Raw genomic sequence first — 16,671 nt, 5'->3', positions numbered from 1 at the left:
TCCTATCAGTTCTAAAGGACAGGCTGTTCCCTCGTTGTGCTTGAGATCCCTTATCACCAAGGGGGGGGGGGAAGGGAGGGTAGGAACAAAGCTTATTTCCACCAGATACTTACTTTTATTTTAAAAAAGAGAAAGTTTTAGGCTCTTTTTTTTGGCGGGGGGGTATAAGGCACTGGGATGGGCTCAGTGGAATGCAGCATCGTGCATCTAAATTAATCTCAGCTTTGGAGTCTGGCAGACTTTGAGTTCAAGTCCAGACCTGGCCATTTACTTAGCTATGCAGCTTTGGCAAGTAATGCTTGCTCTGAGCTTCAAGTTCCTCTTCTGTATTAGACGTTATTATATATTTTGGAGCATTATTGAAAGGATTGTAATTAATGCTTGAGTGACTGGCATATGAGCGCAGAAGGGATGACAGATGAGCAACAAGGTCCATCTTTCAGTCCATGGTAATAGGAATTGTCGACAATGAAACAGAATAACCAAAAGAAAGGGGCAGAGAGGCAGGGGCCACCTTCATAAAACAGTGAGGGTTTTTTTCCTGGCAGCACTCAAGTAGTAGCTGAATAATCACTGTGAAAGGTGCTTCAGAAAGCATTTCTGTTCAACCTTAGGATCTCTTCAATTTCTAAGGCCATATAAAGAAGTGTCCAATTTAAAGAGAAAAAAATTATATAAGTTCAAATACTAAAGGGTAAAGATGAGCTAATGTTGTCTGTGTTGTAGTTATGTAAATGGAACAAATGAGAGAAAACTAGTGATTGCTTCTAAACTGTCACTGAAAATATGATTTAAGGTTTATTGCAGTCTAGGTATTTTTAATTTTTCCTTTGGTAATGATACACATGGTTGATGCTAAAAAAAATACAATGTTAGGAAACTCAATGGTTTTCAAATAATGGAAACTGTTTGGGTTGAGAATAATACAGAAATAGGTGAAGTTTGTGGGCTAGTAATTTTTGTGCTCTGATGTGCTTTAGAGACAAGAAGAGTGGGCTGAATTATCAATTCCAAGTTCCGAGACTTTCCTCTGCCTGTGCTATGTGTCCAGGGGCACGTCTTTAACGTCTGTGCTCAAATTCTTACCGACTCAATGAAGTCACCACCTCCCTGTCAGGTAATATGTTAAACATTTTGAACTCCTGAGATTAAGGCCAATTGCTCCTGGGATTTATATTTATAATTAAGCAACGCTAAGCAGGTCAGGTACAAGTTATAAATGAAGAGAAATGCAAATGTTGCCTGAGGCAAAATTTGCATAAAATCTAATAAACGATTCTCCTAACTGTACAGTGTGGACCCTGGGATCCCATGAGGGAGAATAAAGGACACCACTCAGCATTCCAGGTATTCCCCATTATGATATAAAAACCTACTCCGATATTGATAAGATAAATTCATATATGTCTGTAAAGATAAATATCCTTGAGATAAAGCAAATCTACCATTTGCTTAGGAGAAATGGTTTTCAGATTCCCTTCTTATAAAAGGTAATTTGCTCTCTTTCCCCCTAGCCCAAATCCCTGAGACTTTGAAAAGATAAAAGAAACTAATTTGGAGCCCTTTTAAAGGATTTATTTGCTAAAGAATTGCTTGAGTCCACCAACAAGGTGAACTTAGGATTTCTGTTTTTAAAGGATTTTGCTCCCTGCTTTGTATTTACAAGTGCTTCACCATTCAAAAAGCAATTCTTTTGGCCAACTCTTGGCATGTCTGGAAGAGGTTACAAAACATTAGAATCTATAGAATTAGATGTCTAAAAACAGAAAAAAACCTCTGAACATTTAAAAATTCCTCATTTGGACCGGTCCTGAGTTGAAGTCACATTCATCTGCAAAAAAGAACTGTTTTAGGTCAGAAATGCTGAATTTTAGAACTCCAGATCCTGACCTTGGACTTGACTGGTAAACATCCCATGCAGTGCATGACTGTCAGCAGAGACGCCATTCAGATGGCCAATTCTGGCATGTGTCTTTCCTGGTTTGTGACTAAACCCAAACCTCCTGGTTCTCTGATGCCAATTGTCTTAATCTAATTCTCAATGTTTTAAAATGAATGAACAAAAATTTTCCCTGTAAGATCATACGTTTAAATATTTGTTGCTTGTGGATAGATACAGAGAAACCGAGTATGGATGTGAATGAACAATTCAGCAACGGAGCTGTGAATCTCTGGATGGCTACGTGAGCTGTAAGCAAGGTCCCGCACTGGCTCAGCAGGTGCTGCGCATGCCAGGGTGACCATCCAGGCAAGGTCAGCCTGAAGAGGGTGTGAACCCCAGCAGCTGCTCGATGGGTTTAAATCGCCACTCATCTGCCTCCAGCTCTTCTACCAAACCAGCTAGTTTTTCCATCCGAGCAACTTGCTGATCTGTAACGAGTCAAGGAGGTAAAATATAATACAGTGTATGGTATTTCTCATGAGACAGTCACCAACCACTATGATTGGTTTAAAAATGATTTCTAGAAGTTTTTCCCTCACTATTCTAATGATGGGGTGTTAGTCTATGTTGTTCAGAAGACTTAATCTTAAAAAGTACTACTTATCCTCCATGTCAAGGTAATGTGTATAAGATCCTATGGTTACAGGCAATTGCAGCTTTCCCCCCACCTGATGCCTTCAATGGAGAAATGGTCTGCTGGGGAACAAGTTCCCTGATGCATGAGTGAAGGCCTGGTGAGGCATGATGGGACAGAAAAGGTGCTGCGAGGATCTCAGAATCCAGGTAGGTCATGAAGTATTACAGGACTTGAAGATGAAGCTATGATAATTAGTAGAAGACAACAGTAAAAGAAGGTTTCAGAAAGGAGAGGAAAAAGCAGCACAAGAGGAGTAGGAAGCATTAACTCCCCTAGAAAACTAACCCTTTTGACTTTAACTTTAAGACTTAATGTGGACTTATGTCTGAATTAAGGCTGTAGAATGTTCTTGCTTGCAGGTAATTTAGAAAGCCCACTTAAAAAGCCTTGCTGAATTTCGGGAGTTTGACAAGAACACAATGACCTTTCTGAATGCCCCTTTATACCCCACCCCACCCCAGTACATTTATTCTCAGAGTTAAGTACACAACACTCATATGCTTACCATGTTTCACCTGTTTAAGCGTAGATGCCACTTGATAGCTGAAAACAGATTCGCAGAGGAATCTCTCAGAGCCATCTACAGACAAAAGAGAAAAGTTTTAATCTGCCCTAAGGGTTTTATGGCTCCTGTAAACCAAGTAAACATGTCCATTCTTTTCCTTGCTTTTACATTCAGGGTCTACTTTTCAGTGTTTAAAAAGAGGGCTTCTGTTTCATTTAGAACTAATACTACTCTGCATAAAAGCTACTTCTGTACCTAGAATATTAAAATAGTCCCTCTACTTGTTTAAAAGTTTAAAAATAGTGTTTATAAAAACAAAAACAAGAAACCTCAGTCTGATGTCCTGGTCAACATTTCCCCCCTCCCAACCTGATAGTTTCTTCATGTTCTCTTCTCCTGTACGCGTATGTCAGACAAACACTGACAGCTGACACATTTGGCCCTGTGACCCTGCTGCTATCAAAACACAAAACTCTAAAATCATTTTCATTCTAAAAAGTACAGCCAAGGGAAAAATAGCTGTTGTTGATTTTTAGTGTATCAAATTACATCACTATGACCATGTCAAAACACTGCTGGGAAATTTCATTCTGTAAACGCAAATTGTAACCTTGATTTTCCAACTGAACCAAAACACTGCAATTTGGTTGGCGATAACAGTATAGTGCAATTTCAGAACCTAGCATTGTACTGGTGCCAAGAACTGGCAATAAGAAGGTAGCTAATGCAGTCACCACAGCACTTGGAAGATGATTGTGAAATTTGAGCTAGTTCATGTTATTCCTTGTCAGGCAACGGCTGAATACAGCAAAACATACCCCAAAAGACGTAGAGCTCATGTAGGAAAATGGGACTTTTATTTTTTTTTATTTATTTATTTTTTTTACATAGAGATCAATGGAATTGTATTGAGGACCCAGAAATAAACCCGTCGGTCTAAATCAGTAGATTATTTTTGAACATACACATGAAATTTATCATTGTCATTTACAACTTTAATTTATAAAACACAGAAATACGCTTTTTTTCTATTTTTTCTGTTCCTTTTTTTTTTTGCTAAGGAGGGCGCAGCTCACAGTGGCCCATGTGGGGATTTAACCAGCAACCTCGGTGTTAGCAGCACCATGCTCTAACCAAGTGAGCTAACAGGCCACCCTCAGAAAGACATTTTTAAAAGTGCTCTATGACTGGAATTTAAACGTTACAAATATTAGTTTTGTGAGTGTAATTTGTATAAATTACAATCCGATAATTGGAGATTTCTTTTCAGTATGGTTACTATATAAATGAAATAAATGGCAAAAGGACTTAATAGCAATATTTTGTTATCTATGTATTATCAGATACTTTAGGACCTAAACCAAGATTCTGAGTATTCAGACTTCATTTACTGTGTTTCATCTTTAAATACTTCCCTACCTGTATTCTGAGTCAAGTCACTTGATGAAAGGGTGTGACTTGGGATAGCACTTTGTTTCATACCAAAACTTTTCCTATCTACAGTCACCACCTTCAAGGAATTAACATTACAAGGCCAAAGTAATCTGCTGGGTCCCTTGGAAAATGGGACTTTTAGAAGGGTAGCTCAAACCATGGAGAGAAGGTTTCTTATTGCAAAAATTATAAAACAAATGGAGGGAGAGGACACAGCTGTCTACTTTTTTTTTTTTTTTAGGTGGTAGTTCATGCCAGCACTACTAGGTGTCAAGCACTCACCCATCAATCATGGGTTTGTGTGTCAGACAGTATTAGGTGACACGGAATTAGGACTGACCATTCTGGCTTCATGCTGTTTCACACAAGGCAGACCTTATTTCAGAAGTCATGGTAAACAATACGAAAACGCACAATTATTGTGTCCAAATGGCCTGAATATACAACCAAGAGGGCTTCTGTCCCATACTACCTTCAAAAATTGATGCAAAAAAAGAAAAATGAAAACTATTTCCATACATGTTATATATTATTTCAAAATATAATTTATTTCATAAAGTGAAATGCATTTTAGGTCGAGTGTTACATTCTTTAAATTCAACCTCTATTCTACATATTGTGACATATGGGATATGATCCTACTTCCCCCTCCCACCTCCATTCCTCTGGCTGAACGTAAGTCATCTGTGAGCAGATCATCTAACTGACCAAAAAAAATTGTATTTTCAATTAAATGAATATTATACTGACAGTCCAGTTTAAAGATCTAGGTAAGCTAATGATATCACTGAGTTTTTAGATAATTGGGCAGCAAATAAGTATGAATACCACTATGAGAAGAGGGACTGTGTGAACATTTGACACCAATGAGGCCAATTTATTATGACTCTTCCATGTAGATATGCCAGTGTTCCTTATCTTATTCATACCCTTGCTTAAAGAGTCAAATTATTCGTCAATTTTATTTTAGAAAGAACAAGCATAGAGAATTACAGCTCACTGCTCAGGGGGGTTGATCCTGAATTATCTGAACTTTAGGTTCTCACTCACACAAGGCAGCGGGGGTTATGGGCTAAAAGGATCAGGCCAAGATGTAGCTGGATGTAGCTGGGAGCTCTAGGAAGTGCTGCGTCCCACTTACATTTAATCACAGGCGCTATTAGGATAAAATGTTTAAATTATAGTATACGGTTGGTGCAAAAGTAATTGCGGTTTAAAAGGTAAAAAATAATTGCAAAAACTGCAATTACTTTCGCACCAACCTAATATCTGCATCCTTCCCTTGGTAATAAACTTCAAAGTAAAAGGATGTAGGCTAATCTTTCAAAAGGGTACTCTATATGCCTTTCTATATTCCTTCGCCGCTATCACTCTGCCACTCTATATGTCTATGGAACACACTTTTGCTGATTTGCAGCTCTGTGTTAACCACAAAGTCCACTGCTTCTTAGCCACATCCGATTAAATGTGATATCTGTACCAATTTAAAGCCTGGAATTTCTCCAGAGAGGAGTCAGCCTGGGGCAATCTGTCTTCCATTTAGAAATTGTAATCAAACCCTTTGTAACACACCAAGTAGCAATACATCAGCTTTCCTCTTAAGGGACAAGCAAAGGTTATAAAGAGGGAAAAGTTCAGTAAATTGCCCAAATCTAACACCACTGCAACTCCAATAAATAGGATGCTAACAAATTCACTTAAAAGAATATTACCTCACAGCAGGAAACCAGACAAGGTCACACAATTTATACTTCAGCGGCCTATAATGTCACTAAAATTCAGCCACTTCTGCGCTGGAAGGCAGTGTCTAATTTGTTCATTAATAACTGGATAAGGACAATCTTAGCCACGGGCAGGAGAATGCTGCAAACTGCTGTATACTGCTTATGTGAGGCGTCTGTTATGAGAGAGTAGGTAGGTGCACACAAAGGTTAATTCGCAAGGTTAACTATAGGTTATTTGGGCTTATTATCCTAGACTTAGGAGGATGAAAGATCAAGTTGAACCTGTTAAGATTATAAATGCATCCAACCTTGATTCCTGATTTTGTTCTTTACCCTGAACAGGCAACTCTTCCTACTCTATTTTCATATTCAATTAAAACTGTAAGAAAAATGGTCAGGTACATGATGTGTTAATTAAATAATAGTATCACTTATAAACATGGTAGAAGATGCTTCCAAATCTACTATCTTTATTAACTCACATTTAGGAACACTAAATTTGCATCTTAATTTTCAATTTAACATTCTTGAGTTAACCAGGATAGTTCGGGGATTGCCATCTCTAATTTTTCATTGTCTGTCTTTAAAGTGTAAGCATCTTTAAATATGGATGAAACTTTACATCTGAGAAAAAGAATCACAATTGTGCACTGTGAATTTAAACTTAGTATAAATTCATCCTACACTAGAAAGCCAACACATGCCTTCATAAAGCACACTGGGATGGAATAAAAACAGACAGAACTGTATTGTTAGAACATCAACATTCAGAATAATCTCAGAAACCTCTCTTTTTTAATGTTTCTAAGTAATCTGGTGTATACTGACAGAGGATGCTGATAGCTTTGAGAATTAAGAGGTACCTCCAGTATTAAATTCCTTCTGTAGCTAGAATTTAAATGACTTCAATCTCAGAATCCATTGTTAAACATTGATTCCTCTCCTGCAGCTATAAAACTCATTAAGCAGTTTAAATGCCTCCAACGTTTTCATTTGTTTTGTGGGGAACTTCCTTAACACCAGGTCTCTGCTGCATATAATTGAAGTCATGATATATTCTTAGTGCCAAATATGGTAAACAAGGCCCCAATTGTTTACTCCCTCCAGACTCAGTGATAGTAACTTGAGTAATGGAAGAAAATGGAAAGGTATAGACAATAGTATTAATACATACATTGCAGATGTATCACTAGCTATGCTACCTGGTTGTCTACTTTACTAATTATGATTTGAACCAACTCGAAGAAGCCTTATGGTCCCCGTTTTTCTGTTTTCCTGTCAAAATGATTCTTCTGTTTGCCCTGGCTTAACACAAAACTCTGCTTTTTATTATACCTGATATAAGTGAATAAAGATCACCCCCCAGAAACCGATTCCTAACTATAGTTTGTAACTTTCTCAGAGACATTTCCAGATTAAATGTACTTGTTGCTGAAATTTGCAATATTTAAAGCAAAAGAGATCTATAATTAAGCACAAAAGTGGTAGAATCAAGTAGATTTTGAATCCTTAATAGGTTCTTTGCTGATTTTTTTCAAAGTATGATGAACAGTTTAATAATTAAGGACCATTTTCATGAGATTCCCCTGGATGTTAGTCAAAAATGAAGGTTTTCTGGGGTGGCCGGTTAGCTCAGCTGGTTAGAGCGCAGTGCTCATAACACCAAAGTTGCCTGTTCGATCCCCACATGGGCCACTGTGAGCTGCGCCCTCCACAACTAGATTGAAACAACTACTTGACTTGGAGCTGATGGGTCCTGGGAAAACACACTTAAATAAATACAAGTTAAAAAAAAAAAAAGGGTGGCTGGATGGCGCATTTGGTTAGAGCGCAAGCTCTGAACAACAGGGTGCCCGTTCAGTTCCCACATGGGCCAGTGAGCTAGCTGCGCCCTCCACAACTAGTTTGAAGGCCAATGACTTGGAGCTGATGGGCCCTAGAGAAGCACACTGCTCCCCAATAAAAATAAATAAATAAAATTTAAAAAAAGAAAAGGTTCCTGTGCTGGATTAATTCAGAATCTCTAAGGTGGGCCAGAAATGTGCATTTAATAAGCTCGACAGGTGATTTTTATGCTCCCTATTAAGAATTCATTGATGTGGCTCCTAAAGTGACATGAATCTGATGAATTCCAGACACCAGTGCTGCTTCATGCTTACAGCCTGTGCCCTGATCTTGCCCAGCTAGTATGCAAATGTGTGCTGAATAAGATGGTGGGTAGTATGAAGCACAATTCAGCTCCAGTGCTAGAGAAACCCCACAGCAGCACTGTTCTGCAGTGGGCCAGCACAGACTTCTTCACATATAATACAAGTATGTTAGTTTTGATTTCCTCTCAGAACCTTTTGGATGGGGTTAATCTATCTGTAAATAAACCATATAACAACAACAACAACAAAATACCTACTATAACCATAGGCAGACGCATAAAGCAAACTGGAACAGGAAGTCAAGAGAATTCCTGGTTCCTGAGCTGAGTTGGTCTTTAACATGATCAAATCACTTTAACATTTCTGGACCTACGTAACTCTAGATGACCTCCTTGATTTCCAAAGTGTTTTTCAGTTCCACAATTCTGATTCTGGAGAGAGATTTGTGTTTTAAAGGTATTATTTTGAAATGGGGACAAAAGATGAAATGGAGAGCTGAAATCAGGGCAAATTCATCTCTAACCCACTTAATAGCTTCTTTACAATTAACATTCATTGCAGGTCTGAAGCCAATTATTCAGCAAAAAGCAGCATGAGATCACCTTCTAACATCTCTCCAGCTCCTTTGGGGTAGGTGAAAAGGGCTTTCCGTGGTGGGGCAAGGTCGGAGACACTGAAACCAGATCCAGTGACAGAACTTCCACTGACCCCACCAGCTGAGGAGGAAGAGGAAGAAGCAGCCATTTCCTCTTTAGTAGAATTCTCACTTCACTACAGAGAAAGAAAAACAGCAGTTGGCAAGTTGATGGGAGTGAGATTGACAACATTTCATTCTAGCTGCCATAAAAGCCAGCATAAGTTTAGTAAAGAATTAGCTATCCTTTTTTCTACCCTCTCTACTCCCACAATTTTTTATTGATGCCTGAGGCCAAAATGTCACTCAGAATTTAAGTGAAGATTATGTTTATTCTTAGTTTTTCTACTTAAATCTATTTCCTACCATTAGCAAACTGTTCATGTCGCTTGGGATTGACTGGGTGATTTATGGGTTATGAAGGGGTGACAGGACAGTGCCAAGGTAGCAATTTGACTGAGGAAATAAATTATATGAGGATAAAACAACCATGCCTCATAGGACAGTTTGTCTTGGATACATCCTGACCAAGCCACACCAAAAATCCACTTAGAAAATTTTCCAAATAAAATTCCAGAAAACACTGTGTTCTGTTCCCAAGGAAGGGGAATTGGTTAGAAAACACATATTGGCCCTTTCATTAAAAAATTAAAAAAAGAAATTTCATCCAAATGTAATACGCAAGTTGATCACTTGGTGGCGTCCCAAAACTGGAACAAAATAGCTCAGGAAGTGACCTTGGATTTCAGGGCCTATTAGGAATAGAGCAGCCGTGGTGTTTAACCCTATGTCATATCAAAAAATCAGAAAGTCCAAATGTAGATGAGAAAATCTATACTGAATACATGACTCCTTATGAAAGTTCAAAAAAAACACACTACTTTTGCCATAATACCTTATACCATACGTTTACGAGTCTAAAAAGTGTGTTTTCTTTAATAAATGGTCTAGTCTACTGTTAGCAACGTTCTGTCATTATGGAGATGTTCTAATGCTCTATTTCTGTACTGTCCAATATGGTAGCCACTAGCCTCACGTGGCTGTAAAACTAGTGTGATCGAAGAGCTGTGTTTTCAATTTTATTTGATGTTAATTGATGGCTAATGGTTAATTCACGTTAGGTGATTTTAGCTCAATTAAAAAAAGATAAAAATGACTTTAAACCAATTTTTAAAAAATGACTTTCCCTCTGTAATGATCAGAGAGAATTTTAGCTGAATTTTTTTCTTGCTAATTATAAAATGCAAAAGTTTGTTAAAAAAAGCTGAAACTTGTTTTTGAAAAAATAGACAAAATGAGGAAATTCTATGCAGCTATAAATCCTACATATACATAATCCAGTTTCCTAGCAAGGAAAATGACATCCTGTGCATTTCTGAAAATCTGGCTGTTCTGTTTCTTTAATTTTGTAATGATGACTTAAGATTGTGAGGGAAGCAGAGCTTAGTTTCTCATTTCATTGTATGTCTATAAGTAATACTGATTAATACTGAAGTGGGATAGAGGAACAGTAAGGAAACCGTTATAATTAGAATGTCAGCCTACTTAAAAATCAGATTGACTAATGACATTTTCAATCTTGTATTAGAGCATCTTTCCTTTTTTCCTCTGAGCTCTATAACTTTGCAAATTATATTCATATCCATAGAGGCAACTACTTTTCAAGTTAGATTCATATCCAATCCTTTGGACCACACTAGCTCAAAATATAGCCTGACAAGTTTTTAAATGCTCTTTAAAAAGAACTTAAGCACTAATGGACGAGGTCCAAATTTCTAAACGGATTCCTGCTGGGATCTAAATAAAGGATGCAGACAACTTAGCTATCTTTTGGAGAGTAGTGTACTCTTTATTTTCCATGAGTTCAGAATAGAACCCACTGTAAACTGTTTATATATCTCACCTAAGACTTAAAACTAATCTCCCTCCCAACCCTCATATATGCTTTATTCAGTTGCAAATGCAAGGGATACTTTCTATTTTGAAATCAAGTTGCTCAGCAGAGCACTTAAGCTACTACTCTGCCAGAGTGAGGAAAGAAATCAAAGGCTAGATACAGTGTAACTTCTAAACTGAATATAATCAAAGAAATTCCCTTTCATCCCATTTTCTTCCAAATTCAGAACAACTATCATTCAATACACAAAACAGTCAGGGTTGAAAACTGGAGTGCAGAGTTAGCACAAAGCTAACTGTAACACAAATAAGCAGTTTTCTGTTGAGGTGAAAAGATACACTTAAGTAATTTCTAGCTTTAAAAATTTAGGTTAAATTTTGAATGCTATCAGCAAGCAGGTGGTAACAGGAGTTAAAGTGAAACTAAGAAGAAACCATAGTTTGCAACTGCTCTATAAAGGCAGGCATTCTGATAGATCACCAGAACCAAACAAAATGCTAGGTCTATACTAAGTAGCTGCTGATTTAAATAAATGCTTGCTACATGAATTAAACATTTCACAGGACCACAAGATTCATTAAAGGTCATCTAATCCAATTACTTCATTTTATAAGTGATGAAACAAAACTGAGGTGTAGAGACTTTAGCTTATTTGCTGTGAAATTTTTCAAGCAATGGGTTTATTGGCATGTCATGGGCCATGTGAGAGGTGAAATACCATGTGTCCCTGAAAATAGGTCTTATTTTACTATAAGACCCGGTCTTCTTTTACTATAATGTAAGACCGGGTCTTAGATTAATTTTTACTCCAAAGGATGCATTAGAGCTGATTTTCCACCTAGGTCTTATTTTTGGGGAAACAGGGTAGCACAGTGGTTAAGAACTCGGACTCTGAAGCCTCTCGGCCTGGATTCATGTCCAGGTTTTGCTACTTAACTGGCTGTATGATTCTGGACAAATCACTTAACCTGTTTCTCAGCTGTCTCATCTCTAAAATGGGGATAATAGTAGTACCTCACAAGTGTCATGAAGGTTGCTATAACTAAAGCATTTGGAACAGCTACAGGTACCGTACACACTTAATAATGCTAGCCCTTCAAAAATCACTAACAGATACTTACTCTTGAATCCTTTTTTCCCCCCTATGCAGATCCCAGTTTTTACTATTCCTATTCCTGGGAACAGTTTTAATTCTCTCCATCCGATATTCAGCCAGCGAGCTCCTAGAGACGAAGGAGTCTGCTCCGAAAATGCCCTCTATTAAGGTACTTCGCACGTTCATTTTAAGGTTCACGATCCTAGGAGGAATCCCCCGAGCTAGGACAGGGAGGAGGAGGTGTCTTTCTACCCCCGAGGCCTAGCACAGAACCTGCATCACCTTTCTCGAATGAACGATGAAGCGATGGCAGACCATGGGCTAGCAGCTCAGCAAAGGTTATGCAGGCGAAGGAGAAGTTTGGTGTCGAGGGTTCGTCCACAGCCGTTTTCTTTTGCCTCCGGATCCCGCACAACTATGTGCACGACTCGCTCCCCCACTGGGCTGCCAGCCCCAGGGCAGGCGGCTCAGACGGATTCTGCGGAATGCATCAATGCTGATGACGAAGTCACCTGGCGTGTGGCCTTATCGGGGAAGCTAGGAACATGGGCAGTAGGTACCCTTACAGGAGAGCAAAGCTCTTTTGGGGGACACGGCGTGGGTACGACAGGGATGACCTCGTATTCATAGACTACTTTCCTTCCTACCAGAGATAGACCTATGTTGTTAAAAAGAAGCCTTTCTTTTGAAAAAAAAAATCTAAAGACACTGAAAGAGGTACGGTGGGTACAGTGGCAAATTGTAAGCAATCATTAAATTTCATCCTCAACAAGTCGTTCCGCTGTATTCCACAGCAGCTGGATTACCATTCAAATAGACGTTGCAACTAAAACCAGGTGGGATGGAAAGAAAGGGGCTGGAGAGCGCAGGGGTCAGAACGCCAGCGGTTCCCAAGTTTACTCCAGCCGGTTCCCCTCGCTCCAACTCGATCCCCAGGGGGCGACGCCATGGGCGCTGCCCCACCGCGCATGCGCCACGCCGTCGGCCCGCATGCGCACTCAGCCCACCGCGGCCGGAGGAACTTGCCTTACACGCCCTCTGCGGCAGGCTCCTGTTTCTCCACCTATCTACTCCATTTTATTAGTCCCTACAGGTAGGAGCCCAGCGATCAATTCCCTTCCCACCAAGTTCCCGGGGGTCTTTGTGTCCTCGGCCACTTACCTCAGCGGTTTTTGCACTTTCTCCTACAGCCCCGCCCACAGGGCCAGCCGGAGCCGCCGCGCTGACAGCGACGCGCACAGCGGCGTGCGCGCGCCCGTGTCGTGGTGGGCGTGGCGCGCTGGGGAGGCGCCGGGGACGCGCTCCCGGGGACCACTTCCGGGTCCTTGGCCTCCAGCCTCCGGGGGCTTTACCTGAAGCGGCGGGCTCCTTTTTTCTTCACCAGCTTTGGTGTACTTTTATTTTTTGTTGTTGCTCGCTTTTGTGATTTTAGGGCTTTCGCTTCCCCCACGACATTGCAGGCTTCCTGCTTTCTTCTCCCTGTCCACACCACCGCGAAGCTGGGTTCAATTGGCCGTTTGCCTCTGCTGAGCAATCCTGTAGCCCAGGGCAGGAAAGAGAAGGCAGACGAAGAGCGTCCTGTCCCTGAGGCGCCTCTCTTCTTTCCGAGCTCATGGTCTGAGGGCCTGACCTTGGCATTAAAGTCCTCTTATTTTTTGAGAGGCCCTGGGGGGGAATAGGGTGCTAGGGCGGAAAGTCATTCAACTTGCTGGTGATGCCCCCTGTCTCCCTGCGGCTCTGTCTGCCTTCTGTGTTGTTCCTTCTCCCAGCACGAAATCTCTCCTTGGTTCTACACGCAAACTACTCGTTAAAGTGACTTAACTTGCGGAGGGTTGGAGTGACGATTAGTGTATTTATTAACGGTTGATCCGTTGACGGTGGAATTCTTTGCGCGTTTTGGGCTTCGAAACTACCCAACCTACGTGAAAGGAGCATGGGTTGAACTTCAAACCAGTCCATAAGCAAGCCTTGTTTCCTGAATTACTGCTCCACGAAGGGGGACGAGAAGCCGGGCTTCTCAGCGCGTGGTGCTAGAAAGCGGCGTTCAGAACCCTGTTGGCGAAGTCCTGCTTGGTCTCCATGGGCACCTGGATCTCATTGTAGGGTGCATACCTCAAGCACCTCTGAAAGTACTTAGGGGCTCTTTTTCCCCTTGAAAGATGAGTATTAAATAGCCCTAATTCTCTTAATTATGCTGGAGAGAAAGGGCGAATTGCAAATGCCTAGATAAACACCGAAGTTTGCATTTCACTCCTTTTAGGTTAAACTAATAACTAGATCTTCATTCTCTCTTTAAAAATCAGGAGAACAGGCTGTGTATAAAGGTCTCAGTGTCTTTGAATTACCTTTTTTATGGAGTGCTGAATAGTTTACCAATTGCTGTCCAGAGGGAGCCAGGAATTGAATAGTGTCGTGGAATATGCATCACTTGTCTTAAAACAGCTTACACATAGGGGAAGCCTAATAAACAGTGCTGCTTTTGCTACTATGAGCTGATGCCCAATTACGTCCTTTCAAAGCCTGCGTAATGACCCACGTGATAGAGATAGGGTTTTTATTTCTCATTAAAGCAAAAGGTAAGGTGATCCTTCCTTTTTCAGGATTTCACTGGAATATTACTTGGGAGAAAGTATCATGGAGGTTCTGCGCCCACAGCTCATAAGAATTGATGGACGGATTTATAGGAAGAATCCTATTCAAGAACAGACTTACCAACATGAAGAAGAGGATGAGGACTTCTGTCAAGGTAATCCTAGTTGCTCTTGGGTCAGATAAGAAGTCAAATGCTCTCTGTCAAATTGGAGAAGCAATTCTTTGTTTTGTTTCAGTGTATTTCCGTGGGAGCACCGCAATTTGAGATGATGGGTCTCTCGTAGATCATTTGTGTTGATGTCTAAGAGGACTGATGAGTTTGATGAGGTGTTCTCAGGTGCAGTCATAAGTCATGTTTCATCTTTGTACAGAGGCTTAAATGTAATAAGAGGTGATGTTAGTTACAATTAATATTAATCATTAATATTCTGTGACAAAATTAACTTCCTTTATCTGTAAAGTTGTGAAAGTAATATATATGTATAAATTGTATAAATTGTATGTATAAATTATTGAAATAAATGAACATATTATGCAAGGTACTTTATCTAGTGTCCAATAATGTTGGTTGTTATTACTGTTATTTTTCTCTTCTTCTTTGCAGTCATAAACAGGCAGTTCCAAATACGCAATGAGCATAATTTTATTACTATGTAGGGATAATTTTAAGAAATAAATTCAACAGTCAAAATGGATTATAAATATTTTCAGGCTAATTACCTTTGGCTTGGGTTTAATGCATAAACAGGCAAAGCCTTTCTTTCCGGTTCTCTGCTTCCTTTATCTTTTGCTTTACAAAAGTTTTTTTAGTTGGACTCTAAGCCTTGGGTGTTAGTCTCCCCACTAATGCTCCCCTTTATTTCCCTTCCTCCTTGGGGCCTTAAGCTCCTTTATTTCACCCTCCTCCTTTCTCTTTCTTTCTGCTATATGAAGAAAGTTCTCACAGTATATTTACTTCTGCTTTATTCACAGAAGTAATTTTGTGTCTTAATGTTAAAAACAACAGAGTTACAAATTTTGAGAGGATGAGTTTTATGTTATGTGAATTACATCTCCATAAAAAAATAGTAAAAAATTATTTATTGTGTCTTCGCTTTCTGGGAGAAAACAGTTGGGAGAAACAGTGGTGTGTACATACTTTTCTAAGGTTCCAAGATGGGAGGATTTAAAATAATCATGTGTTTTTCATTCTTCATTTTTCTTTTACAAGTAGGTCAGAAGGAATGTCAGAGCAGTGTTCTGCAGTGTAAAGTGTTGGGCTGTTCCTTGTGTGTATGTGTGTTGCTTTTTATAAACCTTGAGAGTGGTTGACAGCTGGGAAGATTGTTGTCCGGAGCAGCAGCTCTGAGCAAGATGTTATGGTTTCTGTGCAGGCTTCGTGGAGAGTGCAGAAGAGCCCTGTGATGGCTACGAGGTGGTGCAGACCCAGCAAGGTTTCCAGTGTACCGTGAAGGCCCCCAGCCTGCTCTACAAGTGAGTGAGGCCCCTGGCAGCTTCATGGGGAGGCCCTTCCAGGAAACGCAGCAGGAAGCTGACCCTTCTCTCTTTCACACTTAATTTCAGTGCTTGATTACTAATGACAAAATGGTTTAGTGTTTCATGTCCTAGAATTTCTAAGGACTGGTTACAGATCAGTTTCATTATTCTATATGTATCACCAATTCCTGTTGATTTTGCCTCTTAAAGAACTTTTGAATCCACCGCTTATTTCTTTGCTGCCACAGCCTACTTACTGGTCTCTCCACATTGATTCTTGCTCTCCTCCCAATCAGTTCTTCATGTTGAGGGTGGAATAATCTTTTCCAAAGGCAAATCTGATTATTTACTACCTCTGCTTAAAATCCACCAACATCCTCCCGTTGAAAATAGAATTTTATTTTCTTAGATAAATGGCCAGACTCTTGAACATGGTTTAGCAGGCCCTGCATTTCTCAGTTTCATCTCATACCATTCTTTCCCTGGCTTTGCACTGAAGCCCAACTGGTTTTCTTCAGTTCCTCAAATGCATCATGCTCCTTCCTGTCTTAGAGCTCTGGCTTATGCTGTTCCCTTTGTCTTAA

General features: G+C 39.9%; 2 protein-coding genes across 15 annotated transcripts in view; one reads left to right on the top strand and one right to left on the bottom strand.

Moving 5' to 3' along the window:
* Positions 1 to 773: 773 nt before the first annotated feature.
* ANAPC16 (anaphase promoting complex subunit 16) lies at positions 774 to 13,305 on the bottom strand. Of its 5 annotated transcripts, none has more exons than XM_081074357.1 (6): positions 13,181 to 13,278; positions 12,302 to 12,497; positions 12,045 to 12,146; positions 8,995 to 9,163; positions 3,085 to 3,159; positions 774 to 2,370 (listed from the first exon to the last, which is right to left on the bottom strand). In XM_081074357.1, exons 4-6 carry the CDS (start codon positions 9,134 to 9,136, stop codon positions 2,255 to 2,257), a joined length of 333 nt encoding a protein of 110 aa, XP_080930483.1. In that variant the 5' UTR covers positions 9,137 to 9,163; positions 12,045 to 12,146; positions 12,302 to 12,497; positions 13,181 to 13,278; the 3' UTR covers positions 774 to 2,254. The 5 variants fall into 5 exon arrangements, with proteins under 5 accessions (XP_080930483.1, XP_080930484.1, XP_080930480.1 ...); XM_081074358.1 differs by having other exon boundaries at positions 12,302 to 12,556; positions 13,181 to 13,220; XM_081074354.1 differs by lacking the exon at positions 12,045 to 12,146 and having other exon boundaries at positions 13,181 to 13,305.
* Positions 12,895 to 16,671, top strand: part of ASCC1 (activating signal cointegrator 1 complex subunit 1) — a 93,500-nt gene continuing 89,723 nt past the window's right edge. For 2 of the 10 annotated variants that reach the window (XR_013994989.1, XM_081074346.1), the window contains exons 1-3: positions 12,895 to 13,112; positions 14,620 to 14,765; positions 15,985 to 16,084. Coding sequence is in view for 9 of the 10 variants with exons in the window: in XM_081074346.1 (XP_080930472.1) it covers positions 12,967 to 13,112; positions 14,620 to 14,765; positions 15,985 to 16,084 (392 nt within the window). In the remaining variant the exon portion in view is untranslated. Of the gene's footprint in view, positions 13,113 to 13,254; positions 14,149 to 14,619; positions 14,766 to 15,984; positions 16,085 to 16,671 lie in introns of those variants that run through there. The other 8 variants (XM_081074347.1, XM_081074345.1, XM_081074352.1 and 5 more) reach the window with 8 other exon arrangements.

Source organism: Rhinolophus hipposideros (genome assembly GCF_964194185.1).
Source record: "Rhinolophus hipposideros genome assembly, chromosome: 15".
NCBI lineage: Eukaryota > Metazoa > Chordata > Mammalia > Chiroptera > Rhinolophidae > Rhinolophus > Rhinolophus hipposideros.
The sequence above is the reverse complement of the archived record's forward strand: the minus strand, read 5'-3'. Positions and strand labels throughout refer to the sequence as shown.

What these genes read in the sequence shown, in the direction of transcription:
- ANAPC16 (XM_081074354.1), bottom strand. Translation starts at nt 9,136, where the DNA reads ATGGCTGCTTCTTCCTCTTCCTCCTCAGCTGGTGGGGTCAGTGGAAGT. An exon ending in AGCTGGAGAGATGTTAGAAG is followed by an intron (nt 3,160 to 8,994) that starts GTGATCTCATGC and finishes TTTTGTCTGTAG; the next exon opens with ATGGCTCTGAGAGATTCCTC. An exon ending in GCTTAAACAGGTGAAACATG is followed by an intron (nt 2,371 to 3,084) that starts GTAAGCATATGA and finishes GACTCGTTACAG; the next exon opens with ATCAGCAAGTTGCTCGGATG.